The sequence below is a fragment of the Asterias amurensis genome, chromosome 10 (assembly GCF_032118995.1).
Source record: "Asterias amurensis chromosome 10, ASM3211899v1".
Taxonomy (NCBI): domain Eukaryota; kingdom Metazoa; phylum Echinodermata; class Asteroidea; order Forcipulatida; family Asteriidae; genus Asterias; species Asterias amurensis.
Genome location: NC_092657.1, coordinates 14946977 through 14973012, shown reverse-complemented (window position 1 = coordinate 14973012; position 26036 = coordinate 14946977). Strand labels below are relative to the sequence as shown.

Genomic DNA, 26036 nt, shown 5'->3' with positions numbered 1-26036 from the left:
TCAATTGGTTATCAAAGCTGCAAGAAAATAGTGCAATAAAAACCATCTAGTATATCGTTGCGGTACCCGCTGCCAAAACATGATTCGAACTGCCTCTAGCTGCCGGGCAACCTCGGTAGTCTAGTTGGCAAGACACTGCTGTAGATTTGCAAGGGTCGTGGGTTCGAATCCCACCCGAGTAACATGCCTGTGATATTTTTTCACAGGACTCGGGAAAGTACTGAGTATACAGTGCTAACACACATCGGTGTACGGGTAAAAACCAAAATTAATATACAATAAAAACCTGTTGAATACCTAGCTGTGTGCTTTCAGATGCCTGAAGGTTACTGATGAAGTCTTGTATTTGATTGAGTGAGAAATTACCTCTTTCTCAAAAAGTTTGTTACCTCGAAGGTAACCGTTTCCAACAATGACTAATGTTGCTCTTTACCAAGTAATTTGTTATGCTTAGAATTATTCTGAGTAATCACTAACAATGCCTTTGACCTACCTTGGTTTTGGGTAATTGCCTTGGATTCCTTCAAACATAATGACCAGCTCACGGAAGGTAGGTCGGTCATCGGGATCTTTTGCCCAACATTTCTCCATTATTTGAAAGCTGAAAGTAAAATGTAACACGTTATTAAAAGCTGTATACGTCTCTAAACTGTTAAAGCAATAGTTAAAGCTTTCAGTTAAAGGGGCTGGGTATTTTTGTCTTACATAAAACACAATGTCCACATATTTACATTCAATTTACACAGTTTGAATATAATGGTGGAAGAAATATTTCCTTTAAATAATACTTGATGAGGTAATTAAAGCCATTGGACCCTTTCGGTACAGAAGTTCACAGATTTACAAATAACTTACAGGGTTTACAGAAGGCAATGGTGAAAGACTTCTCTTGAAATATTATTCCATGAAATGCTTTACTTTTTGAGATATCAGTAAAACAATTTCAATTCTCGTTAACGAGAAATACGGATTTATTTTAAACACATGTCATGGCACGGCGAAACGCGCGGATACAAGGGTGGGTTTTCCCGTTATTTTCTCCCAGCTCCGATGACCGATTAAGCCCAAATTTTCACAGGTTTGTTATTTGATATAGAAATTGTGATACACGAAGTGTGGGCCTTGGACAATACTGTTTACCGAAAGGGTCCAATGGCTTCAAGTTTGTGAGAAATGAGTAAACCAATATCACGAAAATAATTTTCGTCTCATTTTGAACATGCTTAAACGTATTTACCATTACGGTATTAATACGTTTTTACTTGCTAAAATAATATTCGTCTCAAAAACTAAAGCATATAGGTAAGTACTATTTTAAGGGAAGTTTTGTACTATAATTTTCTTCAAACCGTGTTAATTTATTGTATATGTGGAAACTTTGTTTTGTATTACAAAAAGCACCTAAATCCTTGAATACACCTTTTTGTTTTAGCATTTTCCGTTAAATTCCAGATCATTACAAAAGTATTCGAAACAAATTTGGTTGAATAGTTTGTAATATTAGTAATAATATCGAAGTATTGTATAGCGCACGTATCTACCAAACAAGGTACTCAAGGCGCTGAGTATTTACACACTTTCAAGAAAGATAGGTAAATTGTAGTGATGAATTTTTGAGACCCAATCATTTAGCACCTTATAAGGGTTTACAAGGTGCTGCGGCGCATAAAACATCAGCCGCAGCCAGGAAGACCGGGGCGAACCCCTTCCCTTTCCGATAAGTGCACTTGGTTCTTTTACATGCATTACACAACACATGGGACTAACGGCTTTACGTCCCATCCGATGGACGAAGCAATGGTTAGGTGTCTTGCTTAAGGACACACGTGTCACGGCTTGGGATTCGAACCCCTCACTCTGCTGATCAGAAACACCAGAGTTTGAATTCGGTGCTCTTAACCGCTCGGCCGCGACACTGTAATGCTTTAGTTTCATGCAAGAGCAATTTTATAATAATAATAATTTATAATTAATATAATATATTTAATAATTTGGGGGGGGGGGGGTGGGGGCTAATCATCCTTACTCGCAGCTAAGAGCTCAATTGCAAATGACGCGGCTACAACGTGTTCGAGAAGCAGGCATGCAAGGGCGCATTCAGCTGCCAGCCACATCAACCCATTATGACCGCGGAGCACAGCCAAGATCGAAAGTGTTTGACTTTTTCCTGAGGGAGGAAAACCGGATAGTATGGAAAACCCTCGTGGCACAGCAGAGAACCGACGCACAACTCAACTCACATATGGCCCCGACCGGGAATCGAACCGGGGTCACCTTTACAAACATTCCCCTTCAGGTTAGTTAGTCTCTTCTCTAGTCGTGATTATTCATCAGTTCCGATTTCCTCAACCACAAAAGCTATTTTAACAATCTACACATCATATGAAAGGGCTTTACATGTTAACCGTGCCACCATTTTTATGTTCTTAATATCAAAATAAATTTGTGTTGTAGGCTTCAGACGATTTTGTTTTAATTGTCATTATAATTGGGATTGGCAAACAAACGTACAACTTGCCTTTCATTGTGATGCATCATTGACTTCTTTACCAGCAACATTTTGATTGATTGATTGAATTTTGTTTTCAGATAAAAGTAATTCAAGTACATGCAACAAATACAACAAAAGAAAAGATAATGAAATGTTAGATAAACCAAAATAGAACACATTAAAGAAAAACTGCACAAGGATGACCCTGAAAAGCCACAAATTTAGCCATATTATTTCAAATGGTGTCCGTATAGACCACGTGAACTTTGTTTACAATAAGTGCGACCTTGTACTTTCTTTGGCTAGTCTGGCAGGCAAGATACTGCACTGGTCATATGGGAAAGTTGCTACTTTGTGCCATAATTTCCACATAAATCCAAGGGTTATGAAAGTAAAAGCTGGTCAAGTTTGGAGATGTGCCCCCTTTCATCATATCAAAAAATGATAAGCATTAGACAGTGCAATCTCAATAAAAAATAAGAGTTTATGTTTTGTTCCATTAGGCTGTGTACAATTCATCCATGCTCTGTGGCTCTTGTAAGCATGTGATGTATGATTATGGTACACCGCTGCTTACTCGCTGACAATTAGTTTTGCGCATGTGCGAAGTTGTTAAAGAGCGCTCTCTTGAGTCAAAATCGTAAACAAAACGTAGCCTTTCAACCGTTGAAAACGATCTGGGGTCATCGCGATTTTTGACCAATTAAAAGCCAAGATGGAAAACTAAACATGAATATGCAATGAAGTTAGTTGCGATGGTCGGATTTTGAGTCGAATTGATCCTTCAAAATCTACGTAATGTGAATTTTCTTGTTGAGAAATAGACCTCACACGTAAGAAATATATAACAACTAATGTTTTCCACTCAAAATTGAGAGAGCAAACCCTTTGAAAACAATTCCCTGTTTATTTTTGTAACACATGACGACGTTCTGGTGAAGCATTTTTATCAAGAGTAAAGTACACAAGCATTGGGCAACTGTCGCTTTTTGTGACGTGTGCAAACTGTAATAAACATTGTGCATTGTATGCGTTTGTTTAGTTTGTATGTGAAACATGTGGGCCGCGTCAGAAAAACGTTGGTGGAATCCCACTGATTTTAATTAATCCAGAGGGTTTGCTACTATATAAACGGAATAATTTGATAGAATAATAATTTTCCTCTACAACAAACATTGTTTTAATATCAGGGAAATTCAATTTTACTCACAAACGCCAACAAAACTCATCGTTAAAGTCATAGAAACATGCACAAAACAGCGATGGGGTCACTGCTGTGAATAATTTATCTAATGTTGGACTTTCTGAAAATCTCACGCATGCGCAAAACTATTTGGCACTCGACGTAGAGCTCTGAACAGCGGTGGGTATGGGGTAAGGTTGGCTTGTGCGTTAAGCGCTCGCCTCTCACCAAGGTGACCCCGGTTCGATTCCCGGTCGGGGCCATATGTGAGTTGAGTTGTGCATCGGCTCTCTGCTGTGCCACGAGGGTTTTCCAGACCATCCGGTTTTCCCCCCTCTGGAAAAATCAAACACTTTTGATCTTGGCTGTGCTCCGTGTTCATAATGGGTTGATGTGGCTGGCAGCTGAAGGCGCCCTTGCATGCCAGCTTCTCGAACACGTTGTAGCCGCGTCGTTTGCAATTCAGCTCTTAGCTGCGAGTAAGGATGATTAGCCCCCAAATTATTATATTATATTAATATTAAAGTGTGATTTGCAAGACTTACAGCAGGTTGTCACAGTTGATTGGACGTTTCGGATGCCTGGCAGCAGAGACGCTGAACCGTACCTGGTTGTTGTCCATGCCCTTGTAAGGCGGTATCTTACCTATGGGTTGAGCATGTACATTCATAGCAGATTTAATCATTGTTCCTTATATAATATTTCAATAAGGATCAGCCCAATGACTTATATATGCAGGAATGACTCCGTCAAGGAATTTTTGATCCAGTACCATGCGTTTCCTCAATGAACCCAAGTTCTCTTCTGAGAACTTTTCTTATCTCACATGTTTGGAACGACTCATTTTGTTGAGGGTTTTACTGCGCCTTGAACACCCAGCTAGGTGGATGTAAGCGCATTTGAAGTTACACTCAAGAGGCGTTTCTACAGCCACAGATCTACAGTCAAGACCCAAAAGCTAGATACACCTGTAGGTCATTGCTTCAATCTTCCTAATCACTCAATTTCTGACATGATCTTACAGGGCATAGAGGCACTAGGCAACCACAGAGAGACTGTGCGTTTGAGTAGTGAGAAACTCTGGATTAGACGCCTCCAGACCATTCAACCCCATGGTCTGAACATCCAAGAAGAAAACGACTAATAAACCTTTTGTTTTGCCGTCTCCTTTTTTTCCCCATAGCCTCATTTACTAATAACTGTTTACTCAACCTCACCACCCTTGATGTTGTCCTTTGTGTTTCCATCTTCTTACTTGTGGTCACGCCAGTCCCTTCTCTTCACCCCCCCTTTTTGTCCCCCTATTCATTGTTTACCCCCTGCTTTTTTATGTATGCTTTCTAACCCCATTCATGTATTTCCACTTCACTGCTTATGTTTCACTTAGTTACCTGTTCATGTTTGTTGTGTTGTCATTCAGCTTTCGAGAAAGACTCTGCTAGGCCAGGCCATTAACTATTTTTCGTATTTGAAGTTGTTAACAAATAGTTTTATGTTCCAAATACTACAGCTTCCATTTCGATTTGCAGGGGAGGGTTAATGGAAACTTTGGAACTCAGTAAGGCTCTCAATAGTTGAAGATTTCGATAAAGCTTCTAAAAATAACAGGCGGCTCCAGTTTGTCATAACGTTAGATCTGGGTTGGTATCTGTAAATGTATGTACGGTTTTGTCCACGACGTACATGGGTGGAAATTTGGTTCAGCTCAAATACTAACGACTGTATATAACTCAATGAAGTAATCAACCGGTTTCATCACAAGAGCAAATAAAATTAACAAATAGCAAATTAACGCATACATAATAGCATCAACAATGTTCAACACGTATGTCTCTAACGACAACTCAAAACGAAATTAATGTGACTTCACAAAAAAACCTCTTATAGTGACTAATACTAAACTTGAACCCACGTGTCTGATTTGACAGTAGCTGTATTCGAGTATCGAATTTGAATGTTTTTACTGCGCACAGGGACAAAAATTTTCACTTTTTACTTATAATCTGTGAAGAAATGAATTGAATTTAATTTAATTGAATTGAACTGAATTGAATTGTGTTGCACTTATAGCCCAACGTCGCTAAGGTAAATTACGGAAAGCATTTTTTGCTGCACTATCAAATTGCCACTGTCGTAATGCTTATCAATGGCTAATTTTTTTACTTCTCAATCGAATAAAAAAGGGAATCCATAACATAAATAAAGATTTGTGAGCAATTTGATGGCAATTATAATGAGCAGAACAAAAATTGCTTTTGGGAAAACACTTCGGACGAATGTACGTGCCACGCAACACAAAACTGTCAGCCAACCGGGCCCAATTTCATAGCGCTGCTAAGCACACAAATTTGCTAAGCATGAAATGTCTTCCTTGATAAAAACAGGATTACCAACCAAATTTCCATTTGTTGCATATTGCTTGTAACTGGTATTTAGCTGTTGTTTGCTTATCAAGAAACAAATTCCATGCTTAGAAAATTTGTGTGCTTAGCAGCTCTATGAAAAAGGGTCCTGATTGGTATTTTGTTGATTTCATTGAGGTCGCTGTTTGAGACTGTGATTTCAAATTCATAGGGTTTGTTCATCAGAAGTTATTATTGGGACGAAAACAGGAATAACAAAATGTTGACATAAAGCGAAAACAAGCAAGAGAATAATGTTTACCCAGCGTTGCTATTTCAAAAAGGAGAATGCCATATGACCACACGTCTGATTTGGTGCTGAACATGTCATCCATGATGGCTTCCGGTGCGTACCAGCGTATCGGTGCTCTCTGTTGAGTAATACAGGGAACCATCGTAACAATCATAAAATGTACATAGTCATAACAAGTGGTATTTTAAAGGAACATTTCTATCATCATTATCTTCAAACTAAAAACTCTGGACAATATTGGTAACTGTCAAAGACCAGTCTTCTTCTTATAAAATAGAATAACGAACCTAAGAAAATTTGAGCTCAACTGGTCGTCGAAGTTGCAAGATAATAATGGCAGAAAAAACACCATTGTCACACAAAATTGTGTGCTTTTAGATGCTTGATTTCGAGGCCTCAAAATCTAATTCTGAGGTCTCGAAATCAAGTTCGTGGAAAATTATTTCTTTCTTAAAAACTACGTTACTTAAGATGGAGCCATTTCTCAGAATGTTTTATATTATCAACCTCTCCCCATTACTCGTCACCAAGTAGGGTTTTATGCTAAACATTATTTTGAGTAATTACCAATAGTGTAAACTGCCTTTTTTTTAATTTTTATTATTATTATTATGTGGACATTGTGTTTTGTGTCCTACATTGTTCCATTCTTATGAGAATCATAAAACAAAAACACTAGAGCAACGTTACAACACAAATTTGTTTTGCGGTCACTGTGTGGACATCCCTTTGTTCTATACACTGAATAAGAACACTTTTCCCCAACACTATGATGATAGCCCTGTATGACGCAAGTTAGTCCACATAGTGTTTTTCAGGCATACACCTCGTATGTCATGCTTACCGCAACATTGACAAATAACGTCACATGTAATTGCAATGCAACCAATCATGTTATGTATTAATTTTAATCAACATTCATAAATACCTCATACAATTTCGCTAATCCAATTGGTGGAGAGAGCGTCACGTTGGTATGTACAAACCTTTGTTTATGACCGGTAAAAAGTGTTGAAACATTGGCGTGACACGCAAGCTCGCACCTGTTCTTATAAGACAGTTTCTTCATTCCTATTGGTCGAGAGCAACGGCTGAAACAGTTGTGCCACATCACGCGATACGCGCGACGCGCACAACATTCCCTTATAAGGAGTCGTTTACCCGAGGGCGGCGGAGGGCTTTACCATTTCATAGCTTGAGGGGTGTTGTGTTGAAAGAAATCATTGAACAACTATCATTTTAGCATTTATTTTACTTTTTTACCAAAAAGTGTTGATGTTTTTGACCGAAAAGGTTTTTATGAATGGGAATCAAATTGTGTTGAATCGGTTTTCAACTAGTGGTTTAAACCCGCCGAGGCCTGGTTCTTTATAATTTACCTCGACTTCGTCTCGACTTCGTCTCGGTAAAATTATCAAGAACAAGGCCTCGTTGGGATTAAACCACTAGTTGAAACCTCTTCACCACACATTGATTCCCTTTAGTCAAATATGGTCACAGCATCTGCTAGCACTAATGCAATCCAGAGCTTGAGTTCGGTACTCCTAACTCAAGCTCTGATGTTTCTGTTCATCAGAGTGTGTGTTCGAATTCCGGTCGTGACACTTGTGTCCCTGAGAAAGAGACTTAACTACCATTGCTACTCTCCACCCAGAGGTAGATGGCTACCTGTGAGGGCAGAGATGGTTCTTGTGATTGGTTTAGCCGAGTAACGCATATTGCCGCCAGACTGTACGGTGGTTTAGGGAATTATTTAAGGCCCAGTGACCAGGGGTAATAATGATGGAAGCGCTTTGAGAAGCCCTCGGGTGTGAAAAGCGCTACACCAGAACTGGCTATTAATACTTACTAATATGCATTTTTTTCCTAACATACCAACCTACGGGGTTTGTTAACCAACAGTGGAAAGGTCAACCGAGCACACGGTTAACCTTACTTGATTCTCCTTATACCTACGACTTACATCGGGTGATTTAGGATAGTAGGCCAAGCCGAATATATCCCGAGCGAAGCCGAAGTCGGCCACTTTGCAGACTTCGTGCTCGCTGATGAGGATGTTACGAGCTGCGAGGTCACGGTGGACGATCTAAAAAGAAAAAAAATATAAAATGAGGTGAGAATGAATTCTTCCCAAAACATAAGTAAAGAAGAGTAGCGTTTTGACTTTAATAGTAATAATAACGATAACGGCCTGTAATGCACACAATCCACCCCCAAACAAAACGAAAACAAAATACAAATAAATTAAACACAACAAAACTAGTCCTTGACAACCTCTGACATGAGATAATTTTTGTGTGCAGAGATTTGAATGTTATGGTACAAAGACAAACTAATATTTAGTGATACAGAGTTCCTGCTTGGCGCAGCTAAAGAAAAATACCTGGGCATGAAGATGGTGACGAATTAAGGACTAAATACATCGTTTTCGAGATGACTTTTTTTCCTGTTCAAACCAACAATCAGTATGTACATCGAAAAATAAATAAATACCAATAATAATTTACACCATCTTATGAATTTCAAGAAATTAAATTTTGTTGATAAATGTGTTACATGATCTTTGTTCACGTAGAAAACTCGAGAAACATCTGATTTAACTTTGGATAAAAAACAACAACCTAACAATATACATTGCCGTTTCATTGGTTGAAAAGGGCGAAATAGCGCAATAAGAAATGGCGATGTAAATCAACAGTACGCCGATTTATCGCAATAGAAAACAAAACAGCGCTATAACGCATTAAAGACACTTGACACTAATAGTAATAATATTGCAAAGATCAGTCTTCTCACCTGGTGCATCTCAACATATGCCTAAAATAACAAACCTGTGAAAGTTTTAGCTCAATTGGTCGTCGAAGTTGTGAGATAACTATGAACGAAAAAAACACCCTTGTCACACAAAGTTGTGTGCTTTCAGATGCTTGATTTCAAGACATCAAATTCTAAATCTGAGGTCTCGAAATCAAATTCGTGGAAAGTTACTTCTGTCTCGAAAACTGCGTCACTTCAGTGAAAGCCGTTTCTCACAATGTTTCATACTGTCAACCTCTCCCCATTACCAAGTGAGGCTTTATTCTGATAATTTATTTAAGTAATTACCAACAGTGTTCACTGCCTTCAAAGCAATAAAACAGTGATGTATCAACAGACAAATATAGTAGGGTCATATCTTTGGATTCCGTGACCATTTTTTTGCTACCTTTTTTTCTCGATGGATTTGACTTCAGGAACCATTTAAAAGGAAAATTAGCTCCTATGAACCTCTGAAATGTGATAGGAACTTTTTTTATTGCGCAATATTCAAAATGGCCGTCGACGCCATCTTGAAAAACATAAATTGTAATAGCTCTGGCACCAGATGACCTAGATGGACAAAGGAGATGTCCTTTTCCACTATATCTGACATGACAAATACACTGGAGTGGTAATTGTAAGGTTTGGGGGCCATCTTGACCTCTAAATCAAAAATGACCGCCGGACGCCATCTTGAAAAACATAAATTGTAATAGCTCTGGCACCAGATGACCTAGACGGACAAAGGAGATGTCCTTTTCCACTATATCTGGCATGACAAATACACTGGAGTGGTTATTGTAAGGTTTGGGGACCATCTTGACCTCTAAATCCAATATGGCCACCGGAAGCCATCTTGAAAAACATAACTTTCATTAGCTCTGGCACAAAGATGACCTATATAGACGGACAAAGGAGATATCCTTTTCCACTATATCTGGCATGGGCCATGGCAAATACACTGAAGTGGTTATTGTAAGGTTTGGGGACCATCTTGACCTCGAAATCCAATATGGCCGCCGACGCCATCTTGAAAAACATAACTTTCATTAGCTCTGGCACGAGATGACCTAGAAGGACAAAGGAGATATCCTTTTCCACTAGATCTGGCATGGCAAATACACTGGAGTGTTAATTGTAAGGGACCATTTTGACCTCGAAATCCAATATGGCCACCGAACGCCATCTTCAAAATTTGAAATGTGAAAGCTGTGGCACAAGAAGAGCTATAAGAACAAATAGTGTGTCATTTCCCACTATTTCTGGCATTACAAATTAATTTTTAAATGTTTTTCAAAGTTCTGGAGTCATCCTTACCTCTAAATCCAAGATTCACATCATAGCAGCTTCACTATCACAACCTATCTCACTTTTCACTTACGCTACCGCTATCACTGTTGTCATGTGTCTGCGGGTTTGTTGGTAGGGACATGGATCAGGGAATGGGGGGCTTAGTATAACGGATTGGCAGACACAAGCCATTTGCAAGATGCAACCCATGGCCTATTGGTGAGGGGGTGACTTCTTAACTTAATAAGTATGCACGCTCCAAGTGTGGACAGAGACTGTCCAAGTCAGGCACAAGCCAAAGAGTGCTCTTTTTCCTGCACTCTTCACTTGGCAGCTCGGACTTCTCCCAGGGCCTTGCTTTTACAATTGCCATACACGTATGACAAATTGCTCCAAATTGCTGATAATCTTTTGTGTCACAGGGAGCTGTTTAATACTGCTAGCAGGTCTTGTGCCTCTTTGGACTTTTCAACCCGATTGATCCATAGAAACCAGAGTTATTGTCACACCCAAAGAACATAAAGTGGTATGATGGAAGTGGCTTGATAAGCTGATGTTTGCGTTGTACACACACATGAGCCCTGATGTATTCTGAGAATTATATGCCACTTGTACAAAGTTGTCAGTGTTCTCAGTATCAAAAATGACTGCTTCTGAGTAGCCATCAGAACAAAGCACAATGTACATGGTGAATATGGCAGTGTCTGCCTCTGCATGGGCACAATATTAAGCTCTGGCATCAGACTGCCTGTGAGATTCTTAGCAGTGCTGCCTACTATACACGTAGATTATCTCAATACTGGTTGACTCTGCTGTTCTCAGGAAAGCTTCTTGGAGGAAAACTTGAAGGCGGATCTTGCCTTGTTCTCACGTGTGCTCAGGAGAGCATGGAAATCTTCTGATTTCATGAAAAAATTGCTGATTGGCAGTTTGTCTTCAGTGGTAGGAATGGTCAAGCGCCATATGAGGCCCATATCGATGATCTATGTGAATACATCAGGCTCTGGAAAGGCAATCGAAGTGAGATTTTTGCGGGAGCTTGCTTTTCTGTGTCTTACGCATGGCATGACGTTGAAGATTGCAAGGCACAACACGATGCTGCAGGATGTCTTCAAGATTGGGCACCACTCGTTTCGACCAGCCAGAGAACAGAGGCCAAAGCTTTACACTCCATTTCCTCCATCCTTACTGCAATTCTCGAGTTGAAAAGTTCTGATGCTTGCTATTTCGAGTCTTTGAAAGGAGTTGCTTTTCATTGTTTGGAATTGCCAGTCATCCAGATTTCAGCTTAGATATCAGCTTAGAGCCCTTATTCATTGTTGGCTCTATCCAAATGTCAAGGGCGACACATGAAAGGTTTTCCAATCATTGAGTGCGCAACATACCATATTCCTTGAATGCAGCCTGGTCTTCAGGAAGGGTATCAAGTACTGCCGTAAAATCGAGAAGATGCCGACCATACGTGTCATTGTCATAGATTCACATCCATGGAAGCATGAGGTTGAGTGAAGACTTGAACTCGTAAAATCGGGAAGATGCCGACCATACGTGTCATTGTCATAGATTCACATCCATGGAAGCATGAGGTCGAGTGAAGACTTGAACTCTGTCCAGTTGCTCGTTTTGAGTCAGAATCTCCACCATTTCCATGAAGGAAATCCAGTATTCTGCTTGTTGGGAACCCTCAAAGTCCTTGAAGAGAGTGTCAACTACAATCATGTAGGTCAATCAGATCAGCATTGTACTTAAGTTCATCATGTGAATCTGAAAGTTCTTGAACACTGTTTGAAAGTCGGAGCTTAGCAAGAAAGCCTCAATACGCTTAGCAAATACGCTTCAAGTCATGTGTTTTTGTCCTGGCATGACGGAACAGTCTCGTAGTAGAGTTATACAGGCACGAACCCGCTCTTTTCCCACGAAGGGCCCGAATAACAGAACAATCTGCAATGACACCCGCTGCAACCAAAACATCTAAGATGCCAGATCCCTTTAAACCTCTTGAATATAGCGTAGATGAGTGACATTGATGTGGAAAGGTCCCGTGAAAGGTATGATTTTGTGGAAAGTTTACAGGATGGTCACCAACAATTATTGCGAAAGGCATATTTTTCTCTTTGATTGGCTTTCCAAGTTTACACATCACATCAAATAAATCGTCTTATCAAGTGGGTTGGGGTAAGTCGTATGAAATTGCTCGACTTTCCTCTGGTTTTGACATGTTGGCTGAAGCCCTGAAAACCCTGGCACAGTCTGTTCTTCTGGTTTAGGTCTCACTTGGTCATCTTTGGCCCTGGGCCAATGCAAGGATTACACAGCGAGTCCTTTGCCCGTATGTATCGAGAGTGCTTGAATCAGTTAAAATCAGTTGTAATGCCAGAAATAGTGGACAATTACACCATATTTGTTTGTACAGCTCTTCTTGTGCCTCAGCTATTACAATTCATAATTTGTAAGATGGTGACAGCGGCCATCTTGGATTTGGGGTTTAGGATGATCCCCACTCTCTACAATAACCGTTCCAGTAGACTTGTAATGCCAAATTTAGTGGAAAATGACATATCTTTTGTCAGTCTAGGTCATCTGGTGCGATAGCTAATGAAAGTTATGTTTTTTAAGATGCCATCCGACGGCCATATTGGATTTCGAGGTCAAGATGGTCCCCAAACCTTACAATAACCACTCCAGTGTCTTTGCCATGCCAGATATAGTGGAAAAGGATATCTCCTTTGTCCGTCTAGGTCATCTGGTGCCAGAGCTAATAAAAGTTATGGTTTTCAAGATGGCGTCCGGCGGCCATATTGGATTTAGAGGTCAAGGGGGTCCCTAAACCTAACAATAACCACTCCAGTGTATTTGTCATGCCAGATATAGTGGAAAAGGACATCTCCTTTGTCCATCTAGGTCATCTGGTGCCAGAGCTATTACAATTTATGTTTTTCAAGATGGCGTCGGCGGCCATATTGGATTTAGAAGTCAAGATGGCCCCCAAACCTTACAATTACCACTCCAGTGTATTTGTCATGTCAGATATAGTGGAAAAGGACATCTCCTTTGTCCATCTAGGTCATCTGGTGCCAGAGCTATTACAATTTATGTTTTTCAAGATGGCGTCGGCGGCCATTTTGAATATTGCGCAATAAAAAAAGTTCCTATCACATTTCAGAGGTTCATAGGAGCTAATTTTCCTTTTAAATGGTTCCTGAAGCCAAATCCATCGAGAAAAAAAGGTAGCAAAAAAATGGTCACGGAATCCAAAGATATGACCCTACTAATACAACTATTTACCGCACTAGATTGTCAATATAGTGCTGTACAAAACAGTTAATGATAGCAAGTGTCAAGTATCAGTTAACACACATCAACTTACTTTCATGCTGGCTACGTATTCCATCCCACGTGCGATATGAAGACCAAACTTAGCGACGTAGTGTTGGACAAACTTTCGCCCGGTCAGATGGGATGGTCGATCCCGGAGGTATTGCAGGAGGTTTCCACCAGAGAGGTACTCGGTTATGATGAAAATAGGATCTGTACAATGACAATTATGGCAATTAATGATGGGTAAAATTTGATCTGTATGCCCTACATGGATATAATTAAAGGATTTTGTGTGCTTGTTGTTCACATATTTACACTAAACTTACTTAGTTTGAGGATAATGGTAGTAGAAAGCTTCACTTAAAAATGTTACCTGCTGAGGGAAGTAGTATTTGAGAAATGAGTACTAAAACAAGTCATAAGAACGATGTATGTCCCACTCTCAGGGAGGCGGAAATTATTTTGCATGTAAAAATGTAATAACCAGTTAGACTAACTTACCATCTCGAATACAACAGCCAATAAGCTGCACCACGTGAGGGTTGGGTTTGAGGATTGTATGAATGGCCAACTCCTTCAAGAATTCATCCTTAGCATCATTGCCAACATCATCTAGAAGGAAAAAGAGCAACTGAGATAGTAGGATGGAACAGTGTAACAGGTAGGGGTGTAAAAATTAATACCATGTGTGTTTTCACATATTGATACCGAAGAGAGAATAAAACTCCAGGTATGTCATCATTGTTCTTTTTAAATAAGTAAATAATGAAAAAGATAAATATTGATTATTTTATTTCATTTATACTATACATAATAAAATTGTCATTTTAGTTTATTAAAGCCAGTGGACACTATTGGTAAATGTCAAAGACTAGTTTTCACAGCTGGTGTATCTCAACATATGCATACCATAACAAAGCTGTGAAAATTTGAGCTCAATTGGTCGTCGAAGATGCGAGATATTAATGGGAAAAAACACCCTTGTCACACGAAGTTGTGTGCTTTCGGATGCTTGACTTCGAGACCTCAAATTCTAAACTTGAGGTCTCGAAATCAAATTCGTGGAAAATTTCTTCTTTCTCGAAAACTACGTCACTTCAGAGGGAGCCGTTTCTCACATTGTTTTATACTATCAACCTCTCCCCATTACTCATTACCAAATGAGGTTTTAAGATGCTAATTTTTTTGAGTAATTACCAAAAGTGTCCAGTGCCTTTAAGCTTTGTTGTTGTTGAAAGTTGTTTTATACTCGTACCTGCTCTGTTTGTCCTTCTGTTTGTAACTTTTAATTTGTTTAAATGCCCTCCTCTTGCTTATGTTTTCAATGGTAATTTTATTTTATTGTTCATGTCTCCTTGATGTTATAATTACAAACCTAAGGGGATTGCCCCTTTGGACCGTGACTTGGTTCACCTTTGGGCAATCTGTTTGCTTGTTTTGTTTCCATCTTTTTTTTCTGTCTGTAATTGTATTTCTAGTGTTTTTAAATCCTCCGGTTTCTTCATTAATGATGTGTGTTTTTGATGTTTAAGCCTGATCGAATACATAAATAAATGTATCTTGTCTCCGTATGGACACATGCTGATAACTACAAGCCTCGGCTTATCAGATCGACCTCCACCAGTTCTTTTTCTTTGAGTGTATACACTTTTTTTTGAAGCTAAAAGAATGAGTGTCATGAAATGAACAACTTAGAGCCATTGTACACTTTCGGTACAGAAAAGAAAGAAAAAAAAAAAAAAAAATCACAGATTTACAAATAATTTATAGGGTTTACAGAAGGTAATGGTGAAAGACTTCTCTTGAAATATTGTTCCATGAAATGCTTTACTTTTTGAGAAAAACATTAAAACAATATAGATTCTCGTTAGCGAGAATTACGGATTTATTTTAAACACATGTCATGACACGGCGAAACGCGCGGAAACAAGAATGGGTTTTCCCGTTATTTTCTCCCGACTCCGATGACCGATTGAACCTAAATTTTCACAGGTTTGTTATTTTATATATAAGTTGTGATACACGAAGTGTGGGACTTGGACAAAAATTTTAACCGAAAGTGTATAATGGCTTTAAATGTTGATTTGTTGAATTGTAACTTTTAGTAAAAATAACTGAGATAGAGAAACACAGACCTTAGTTACATTATTATTTTCATGTTTCGATTTTGAAGGAAAAGTGGAAGTTTTCGAAAAAGGTACGTTTTGGTAATGCAAAAACTGTGCTCGTAGAGCTACATCGAGTTTTGGATTGATAAAAAAATAAGAATCATTAAAACATTTCCACAAAGTGTAGAATTTGTCGGTGAAAATGTTAAAAATGAATTATTTTGGCGACAAAAGAGTAAATTTTTCGTACAAAATACAAACAACTGCAAATCCAATAAAGACAAAATGTTTCCTATTTTGTTCCTAGTACTCTATTTTGCTTTTTCTACATGCATTCGGTAATGCTTTTTTTTCAACAGTAGGGAAATAATTTTGTATCGATTTGGAAAATTAACATAAATTAGTATAACACAAAAAAATGTAATTGTTTTTGCAGAAAGCAGAGCCTTTGTGGCATGCTGTCAGTTCGAACACCAAAGTTGTTGCGGTGAAGTGAAGAAATATGGGATGACAAAAAAATCTAAATTACAAATTGATTCTCAAGAACTGACCTTTCATGACCTTTACCGCCACATCCAAGTCGCACATACAACCTTGAAACATTGTTGCCTTGCCCTTGTACACCTTTCCAAACTGCCCCTCCCCAAGGGGCGTGGTCATATCCACATCCAGGTAATCTCGCTTAAACTCCCACGACTTATTCCACTGGTTCACGTAGACATCAGAGTCACGATGTGTCTATGAAAATAGAATAACGTAGGTGCGTATAGGATTTGATGCAATGCATGGTGAGTTGGTTTGCGTCAAAAAGGATCAACAGCCGATTTCACGAAATGTGCTATCTCGAGCTATACGAAGAATAACTAACTTAGGATGAGTTAAATGGGTTCAACTCATTTTGGTACGAAACTATAAGCTCGTCCCAGGTCTTAAGATTAATCCTAAGTTAGGAAGAGTTTTGTCAAATCGACGCTTGTGTACTTTTTGTAACACAAAACACATTGTCCACAAGTTCACATTAAACTCACACAGTTTAAAGACAATGATAGTAGAAAGCTTTCCTTAAAATATTAACTGCTGAGGTGCTGTCGTTTTTCAGAAAAAAGTAAAATAATGTCACGATTTTTGTCTAAGTTTGTAAAAGGTATTTACCAGTGATGGTATTTTCTCTTAACTGGTTATAGTACGTTTTTACATGATAACATATTTTTCGAAACTTCTTTTTATGACTTGAAACTCTGTTTTGGCCTCCCTAACTCTTTCCTTCCAAATCAATATTGTTTATTTCTGGGTTGTCCTTACCTATGGATAGTCGCGGCATCACACACTTACAACGTAAAGGATGACACGTGACGCGTGTTTAACAAACACGCATGTGGAACTCTCTACCACTTAATCTTCGATCTTGTCTTTGTACCGCAAAATTCAAGTCTCTTCTTAAAACTTATCTTATGTCACAGGTTTTCAAGGATTAATTTTGTTGTGTCTGTTTTTCTTTGTGTTATGTTTTTGTTTTTGTTTTGTTTTTTGGTTTGACTGCGCCTTGAACACCCAGCAGGGTGGATATGTGCGCATACAAGTCTTATCATTATTATTAATATTATTAAAACCGCAGTGAGAGTTCATGATCGGTGAAGGGTATACACAGACTGAGTCCCTGTCTTTAGTCGCATTGAGAAAGACAGGTCCCTGCTCCTCAAATCATGTGATTCCATTGGATACAATGATATAATTTGATGAACATGCAGTTTACATGATCTCCAACAGACTGATGTCACGTACGCAATAAAATTTGATCGCGTTTCTCTGTGAAACGAATGTAGCTCAAATGTGATTATACACGCCGGTGTTTGGAGGCAGGTCTATGGCGTTATTCACCAGCCTCGAAATGTGACGTCAGATGTTCATGCTCGGTATACATAGGCCCTTTTCGGAACCACGGCTTCGGATTTGGCTATGGCTCAGGTTGGCTTGGCCCCGCGGTTGTTTTGACAAAATGTGCGTGCTTTGCGTACGCGCTCAGGGTTCCAAACGAGAGGGAAAGGAGCCTGAAGCTGAATCCAAAGCCAAAGCTGTGGTTTCGAAAAGGGCCATTGCATCATTATTCTTACCTTTCTACTCATGTTCAGAGTCAACTGGGCTGAGAGAGACTTACGCCGATATTCCAATTGGGGTTCAACAGTCAGTGTATTAGATTCAATCCTCTCCAGTTCCTGTTAAAGAATGCAAATTATATGGTAATATTACGCATCCACTGGATTTGTGCCAATATTTGAAAGTGCGATTTTTAAGGAGGAGGTTCAAAAGTAAGTTTACAGGAAATCTTTGTATGTGCTGTTGGTAAACAAAAATATCCTATCAAAAAACCTCACATAAGGGCGTGGTGGGTTCGAGTCCCGGTCTTGAGACTTGCGATCAATTGTTCAATTAACAATTGTTCCCTTTTCCATTGATGGTGGCATTAAAGGGAAGGTACACGTTTGGTAATTACTCAAAACAGTATTGACTTAAAAACTGACTTTGTAACAAGCATTGGAGAGCTGCTGATAGTATAAAAAAACTGTGTAAAAAGGCCCCCTCTGAAATAGCATAGATTTGGGAAAGAAGTAATTCCTCACTAAAATAATAAAATACTTCTAGCTAGAAGTCTTTTATTCCTATCTGAAAGCACACAAATTCGTCCAGCATGAGTGTTTTTTCTCTCATCATTTTCTCGCAACTTCGATGACCAATTAAGCTCAAATTTTCACAGGCTTGTTATTTATGCTCATGTTGGGATACACCAAGTGAGAACACTGTTCTTTGACAGTTACCAATAGTGTACCTTCCCTTTAAGATTTTAAAGGCTTGAGAGCCGTGAATCAGGAGTTGTATGGTTCACCTTTAGGAACCCAACTACTAATCGGGAACATATGGTTGAAGTAACACTTTTACTTGTATGAGAAAATTAGTTAAAGGAACACTACATAACTGGTTTTTGCTAACGGAACTGGGCCCAATTTCATGGCTCTGCTTACCGCCGAACTCTGCGCTTACCATCACGATTCCCAGCTTACGTGCAAGCGCCGAATTTCTGCGCTAGCCTTGTAAGCGTAAAATGCATAGTAACGTGGAGTATACGCACGCGCAGACGCCAAAATTCGCCGCTAGCCCGTGAAATAGGCTTGCCGTAAGCACAGAATTCCCTGCTTCCGTAAGCGCCGATTCTGTGCTTACGGTAAGCAGAGCCATGACATTGGGCCCAGATGCTTGAAGTGTAAGCACTTTATGTAATCCACCATTATGTATATTATACATAATATAAACTGACAAACCTGTAGAAGTTTGAGATTGACCGGCCATCTGGGTTATTAAACCGATTACACTTGCATGACATCATTGCCAACAAATAAAATTAATAAAACGCTCACAGAGCGATAAACTCCTAACACGAAATTATACCATTTATTTCTCATAAATATGACATTTCAGACAGAGGTATTAGGGATGTTTTAACTCTATAATTAAATTTACACAGACAAACCCAAATAACTTGCATGGTTTAGGATGTCAAATTACATTTAAATGACAAACCGTGTCCGAAACAATAACTTTAAGAATAGTTCAACTTCATTAACTTGTTTTTCTCAAAATATTATTATTATTTCCCAAAAGTGTGAAAACGGTTACAATATTACTTACCCTTTTCATTTGTGTTTGATACTCCTCTTCCTCTCTGGACACTTCGTACATGAGTGATAGGTAGTTCTGCATGACAGCGTCGATGAAATCCTAAACCAAGTCAAATGGGAGAAGAACACAGAGTTACGACTCGTCTTATCTCGAGTTAGGACGAGTAACTCTTCCTAACTTAGGATCAATCTTAAGGTCTGCATGCTACAGTGCAGGGTTGGGACTCGTCCTAAGTCCTAAGATTAGTCTTAAGTTAGTAAGAGTTTTGTGAAATAGACGGCTGGACACTATTGGTAATTGTCAAAGACCAGCCTTCCCACTTGGTGTATCTCAACATATGCAACAAAATAATAAACCTGTGAAAATTTGTGTTCGATTGGTCGTCGGAGTTGCGAGATAAGCATGAAATAAAAAACACCCTTACCACACGAAGTTGTGTGCTTTCAGATGCTTGATTTTGCGACCTCAAATTCTAAATCTGAGGTCTCGAAATCAAATTCGCGGAAAATTAGTTCTTTCTCGAAAACTACATTACTTCAGATGGAGCCGTTTCTCACATTGTTTTATACTATCAACCTCTCCCCATTACTCGTTACCAAGAAAGGTTTTATGCTGATAATTATTTTGAGTAATTACCAATAGTGTCAACTGCTTTTAATTAAAGATGCTTGAAGACGCTTTCATGAAAGTTACGAACATTTGATTGCCCTGATCGGAAGCAAATAAATTTTCGATTACCGATTTCCCCCTTAAAGTTCATTGTAATTATAATCAAGTGTTTTAATTTGTTTTTACCCATATACACCGATGTGTGTTAGCACTGTATACTCAGTACTTTCCCGAGTCATGTGGAAAAAAAATATATCACAAGAATATTATCCGGGGGGGGATTCGAACCCATGACCCTTGCGATTCTAGAGCAGTGTCTTACCAACTAGGCTACCGAGATTGCCCGTTAGCAAGAGGCAGTTCGAATCCTATATTTTGGCAGCGGATACCGCAACGATGTAAAAGATGTAAAGAATATTAATTTTTGATTTATATAATAAAGTGATTATAATTTAGAACTTAGTAAAATAATTTATTACAATAAGCTGAATTATTTAACTTACGGGATTGCTTGGGTCCAGCGTTTTTGCAGTTGGTTCAATATCCTCAGCTCGTAGGTGGACGGGAGTTTTAATTCCAGAGACCGACTGTGGTCAAAAAGTAAACAACACAATCATCAAACAGAATGCACTGATCTCCTAACACTGAACAAAAGTCACACAAGACTGCAATTGTACCACAACATGGGAAATCCAACTACAGTGGCCCAAACACAATATTGTACCGTGTTTTGCGTTATATAAAACAAATAATGGTTGCATTAGTTGTTTCGTCCTTCGGATGGACCGAACAAGCCTTGGTCCCGTGCGTTGAATAACGCATTAAACAAACCCAGTGCACATCAAACAAATAAGGGGTTCGCCCCGGTGTTCCTGGCTGTGGCTGCAAAATGTGCCATATCACCGTGTAAACCCTTAAAAAATGCTAATTTGGATTTCATAATTCATAACTTCAATCAAATCTTTCTGTAAAAAAAATGTATCTACTAAGTGCCGTGAGAACATTGTTGGTACATACGTGTGCTATAAGACTTCGGAATTGTTATTATTACCTGTTGTTTCATTCCCTTGACTGCCTCAATAACGGCGTCTTTCAGCACGACCTGGTCCACTTTCGATGGTGACTATATTACCAAGAAAACCCCCCAAAACAAAACAAAAACATTTTCAAGACAGACAAAGCTCGCCTTGAATCTTTTGGTCATTTAAAACTCAATTACCATGAGAAGAACAATATAATTTAAAGACGATTTGAAACTTTGCATCGTGGTAATAAGGTATACTCAGAGTTTGCAGTAACATTCTACCCGCAAGCCACTAAATTTCTTTCCTTTTATCTGCAAATTATGCATCGTTTTTCGTGCGTGACCTCTGTGTGATTATTCAAAAGGGCTTCTGGAATTCGGTCATATTCGGCCTTTTCTGAAAGTCTCAACCCAAATAATGTACCAGTAAATTGAAACGAAGAGCATATCTGTCGTTATGTATGAAAGAAATCGGTGCAACTCAAATTTTAAAAAGAGAAAATTGTACGTAAAAAATGGATTCAAAAAGAGAGAAAACAAGACACAAAAACACGGCAAATTTTTCACAATATGAATGTCGGCAATAGTCCCCATGGATAGATTATTTCATATTCTCCCCGGAAATGTAAAAGCGAGACCGGATCGTAGTTAGTCCAGTCAGGATACAGCGATTTCCACCGGTATTGTCCAAAACCCACATTACGAAAAAAAAAAAAAACCCAGTAAACAGGATGGTTTTCCTGCACGGTGATTGGCTGACGATGACATCATCCATTGATGTGGCAGCTTGCTGTTTTTCGTGGGTACGGTGCCCCGACCGCAAGGCCAGCGTTAGTCAATAACAAAAGAGCCCGTCTACTATGAGCTGAATGAGGGTCACGTAATTTCTGTCAATTCTTTTCAGATAAGGCCGAAAAAAGACTGAATTTCAGAAGCCCTTTGGACTAATATATTCAAACCGAGGTCACGCATGAAAAAACACACAAAATGCTAGGCTATTATCCTTATTAACGCATGGGCTGCGGGTAGAATGGTAACATCAAGTAATGATACTCTCTAAATGAGTAGAGGTGGTTCTGAAAAGAACCGGTGGTATCAATATTAAAGTTTTTCGCCAAGCCTTTTAAATTTCGGGCGTATCCTGGCTGTTGGTTTCTTTTGTTCATGTAAGTATTTCGTATGTGCTTGTATGCGGGAAAAAAATATTAAAGGCAGTGGACACTAGTGGTAACTACTCAAAATAATTATTCGCATAAAACCTTTCTTGGTGATAATAATGGGGAGAGGTTGGTGGCATAAAACATTGTGAGAAACATTTCCCTCTGAAGTGCCTTAGTTTTGGAGAAAGAAGTGATTTTCCACGAATTTGATATCGAGACCTCAAGTTTAGAACTTGAGGTCTCGAAATCAACCATCTAAACGCACACAACTTCGTGTGACAAGGGTGTTTTCTTCTTTCATTATTATCTCGCAACTTTGATGACCGATTCAGCTCAAATTTTCACAGGTTTGTTATTGTATGCATATGTTGAGATACACCAACTGTGAAGGCTAGTCTTTGACAATTACCAATAGTGTCCACTGCCTTTAAATGCAAGTTACCTAAACTAACCAGGGAATCATCTTCTACTGCCATTTTCAAGAAAAACATCAAAACCTGCTTATTCAGTCAGCCTCGTCATTAATCCATTGTTAATTTGTTTTTCTTGTTTCTTTGCATTGTTCTTGTTTAAAGGCAGTGGACACTATTGGTGATTACTCAAAATAATTATTATCATAAAACCTTACTTGATTACGAGTCGGAGAGGTTGATAGTATAAAACATTGTGAGAAACGGCTCTCTCTGAAGTAATGTAGTTTTCGAGAAGGAAGTAATTTTCCACGAATTTGATTTCGATACCTCAGATTTAGAATTTGAGGTATCGAAATCAAGCATCTGAAAGCACACAACTTCGTGTGACAAGGGTGTTTTTTTCTTTCATTATTATCTCGCAACTTCGACGACCGATTGAGTGCAAATTTTTACAGGATTGTTATTTTATGCATATGTTGAGACACACCAATTGTGAAGAGTAGTCTTTGATAATATTACCAATATTGTCCACTGTCTTTAATTGTTCAGCGCTTTGATCTTTGTTAAAGGCGCTTTATAAATACCTATAATATTATTGTTATTGTTATTATGCAAAATATTTAAACACTGGGGAATTGTGTAACAAGTTTAATTAGTTGTAACCTACTATTCCGATGCTGGATCTTGCTGGTCGTGGTGGAGGCTGAGGATGTAAATGATAACAAGATCAGTGTTTTATTTCAGTCTGTAAGATTACTGGTTAGAACGTTCATACTGTGGCGTGGTCGAGCGGTTAAGAGCACCGAATTCAAACTCTGGTGTTTCTGATCAGCAGAGTGCGGGTTCGAATCCCCAGCAAGACACTTAACCATTGCTTCGTCTTGCGGATGGGACGTAAAGCCGTTGGTCCCATGTGATGTGTAACGCATGTGAAAATACCTAGTGCACTTATCGAAAAGAGAAGGGGTTTGCCCCGGTGTTCCTGGCTGTGGCTGCTGTATGCGCCGTAGCACCGTGTAAACCCTTATAAGGTGCTAATTAATTGGGTCTCAGAATTCACCACTGCAATAATCTTATCTCAAAGTTTGTATATACTCGGCGCCTCGAGTACCTTGTTTGGTAGATACGTGTGCTTTATAAGACTCGTTCTTCTTATTATTAATATACTCATGTTTATTCGTTTTTTTAACGAATTTTCCCCTTTAAGATGAAGTTGTATTTTAAAAACTATAACTGATTTTGTAAAAACCCTGCCGATTTCGGTTATTGGATTTTTTTTCCTGAAACTGTGCATGCTTGTTTACTATTTTGAGTTTATTCCTGAGTGACCACGGTCTCGAATTAAAATAGGCGTAATTTTTGAACACACAAACAGTAGCGATTACAGAATCACATTGAATAACAAGCAGCGGAAATGGTCGCCATAAGGTCGAGTCAAAATAATGGGCTCTTAAAAGTTCAATGGCAGATAGGGTTCTGTAATAAAACTACACAAAACACAACACTTGGGAGAATATGTTAGTGAACTGTTATGCTCTACTTTTAAAATATCATTCATAAATACCTCAGACAGTTTCGCTATTCCTATTGGTGGAGAGCGCGTCACGTGGGGATGTTTAAACAGTTGATAATGACCAGCTGGAGCTCTGTTTATAACCGGTTGTTTTCGGATACTACGGGCTAGTCTTGGTGCAAGACGTTTCTCGTTACGGGCGATGCGGGCGCTGTCGGTGAGTTGGCTACGCTGTGTGTGAAAGGAAAACGAGAACGCCTTGCACCAAAACTACGTGCACGAACTGATCCGAAAACTGTCGTATCAGTTATAACAATGCGGACGTACAGAGCTCAGGAACGTCGGAAAACGGATAAGTTTTACACAGTTTCTTACTTTATTACGCCTTTAAACGAAAAATGCATTCATGAATGGGAATAAAAGAGTAGTGACTCGTTCTTAAACTGCCGTTTAAAATTTTGCAGGCTCGTTGCTCGGGGCTTTATCACACGGCAACGACCCTGCCGGTTTTAAACGGCCGTTTAAGAACTCGTCGCTACCCTTTTATTTCAACTGTCTTGTTTAGAAAACTTATTTTAAGCCCAAAGAAGACAATCTAATCATCTGAAGTCAACGTGTCATTCTAACGCCATCAGTAACGGAAAGAAAGTATAAAAGTGAACAACAACCCCAAAATATAATAGAACGGTCATGATAGAGTCAACTGTAGACTCCTCTTTGGGTAATTCCCCTGGCCAACTTTGTTTTTAAGTCTGCTTAAAGGCAGTGGACACTATTGGTAATTGTCAAAGACCAGTCTTCTCACTTGGTGTATCTAAACATATGCACAAACTAACAAACCTGCGAAAATTTGAGCTCAGTGGGTCGTCGAAGTTGCGAGAAAATAATGAAAGAAAAACACCCGTGTCACACGAAGTTGTGTGCGTTTAGATGGTTGATTTCGAGACCTCAAGTTCTAAATCTGAGGTATCGAAATCAAATTCGTGGACAATTATTTCTTTCTCGAAAACTATGGTACTTGAGAGAAAACCGTTTTCCACAATGTTTTATACCATCAACCTCTCCCCATTACTCGTCACCAAGTAAGGTTTTTATGCTAATAATTATTTTGAGTAATTACCAATAGTGTCCACTGCCTTTAAAAAGAATAAATATATTGACAAAATAGTGACACCGCCAACATAGGGCTAGATAGCTCAGTTGCTAGCGCCGGCACGTTATTTATTTTTTCTTTACCCTGGGGAAACCTCTCAGTGAAACACTGTTTTTCAGAGGTGCCCAGCAACTACATACACATAACAATTTTAAAATTGTATTAAAGGAACACGTTGCCTTGAAACGGACGAGTTGGTAAAAACAAAAGCGTCTGTAACCGTTTTTTATAAAATGCATATGGTTGGAAAGATGTTTTAAAAGTAGAATACAATGATCCACACAAGTTTGCCTCGAAATTGCGTAGTTTTCCTTCTACTGTGCGAACTAACACGGTCGGCCATTTATGGGAGTCAAAATTTTGACCCCCATAAATGGCCGACGTGTTAGTCGACGAGGTAAAAGGAAAACCACGCAATTTCGAGGCATGTTTGTGTGGATCATTGTATTCTACTTTAACAACACTTTTCTACCCATATGCATTTTATAAAAAACGGTTACAACGCTTTTCAAAGACCAACTCGTCCGATCCAAGGCAACGTGTTTCTTTAATATAAAAATATGCTTATAAAAACATTAATAGATCGTTAATCCGGGGGTCGTTGGTTCGAATCCTACTCTATCTAGTCAATTCTGTGTTCAACCCCAT

At 38.9% G+C, this 26036-nt stretch overlaps 1 protein-coding gene across 3 annotated transcripts in view; it reads right to left on the bottom strand.

The window, feature by feature from the left end:
* LOC139942908 (uncharacterized) overlaps positions 1-26036 on the bottom strand; it is a 48563-nt gene that overhangs the window by 4051 nt on the left and 18476 nt on the right. For all 3 annotated transcript variants that reach the window (XM_071939726.1, XM_071939727.1, XM_071939728.1), the window contains 12 exons: positions 23390-23425; positions 21177-21248; positions 20629-20712; positions 19526-19615; positions 17956-18057; positions 16396-16582; positions 14238-14348; positions 13786-13946; positions 8293-8415; positions 6339-6447; positions 4220-4319; positions 494-601 (listed from right to left, as the gene is read on the bottom strand). In XM_071939726.1, the coding sequence (XP_071795827.1) occupies positions 494-601; positions 4220-4319; positions 6339-6447; positions 8293-8415; positions 13786-13946; positions 14238-14348; positions 16396-16582; positions 17956-18057; positions 19526-19615; positions 20629-20712; positions 21177-21248; positions 23390-23425 (1283 nt within the window). The remainder of the gene's footprint in view (positions 1-493; positions 602-4219; positions 4320-6338; positions 6448-8292; positions 8416-13785; positions 13947-14237; positions 14349-16395; positions 16583-17955; positions 18058-19525; positions 19616-20628; positions 20713-21176; positions 21249-23389; positions 23426-26036) is intronic.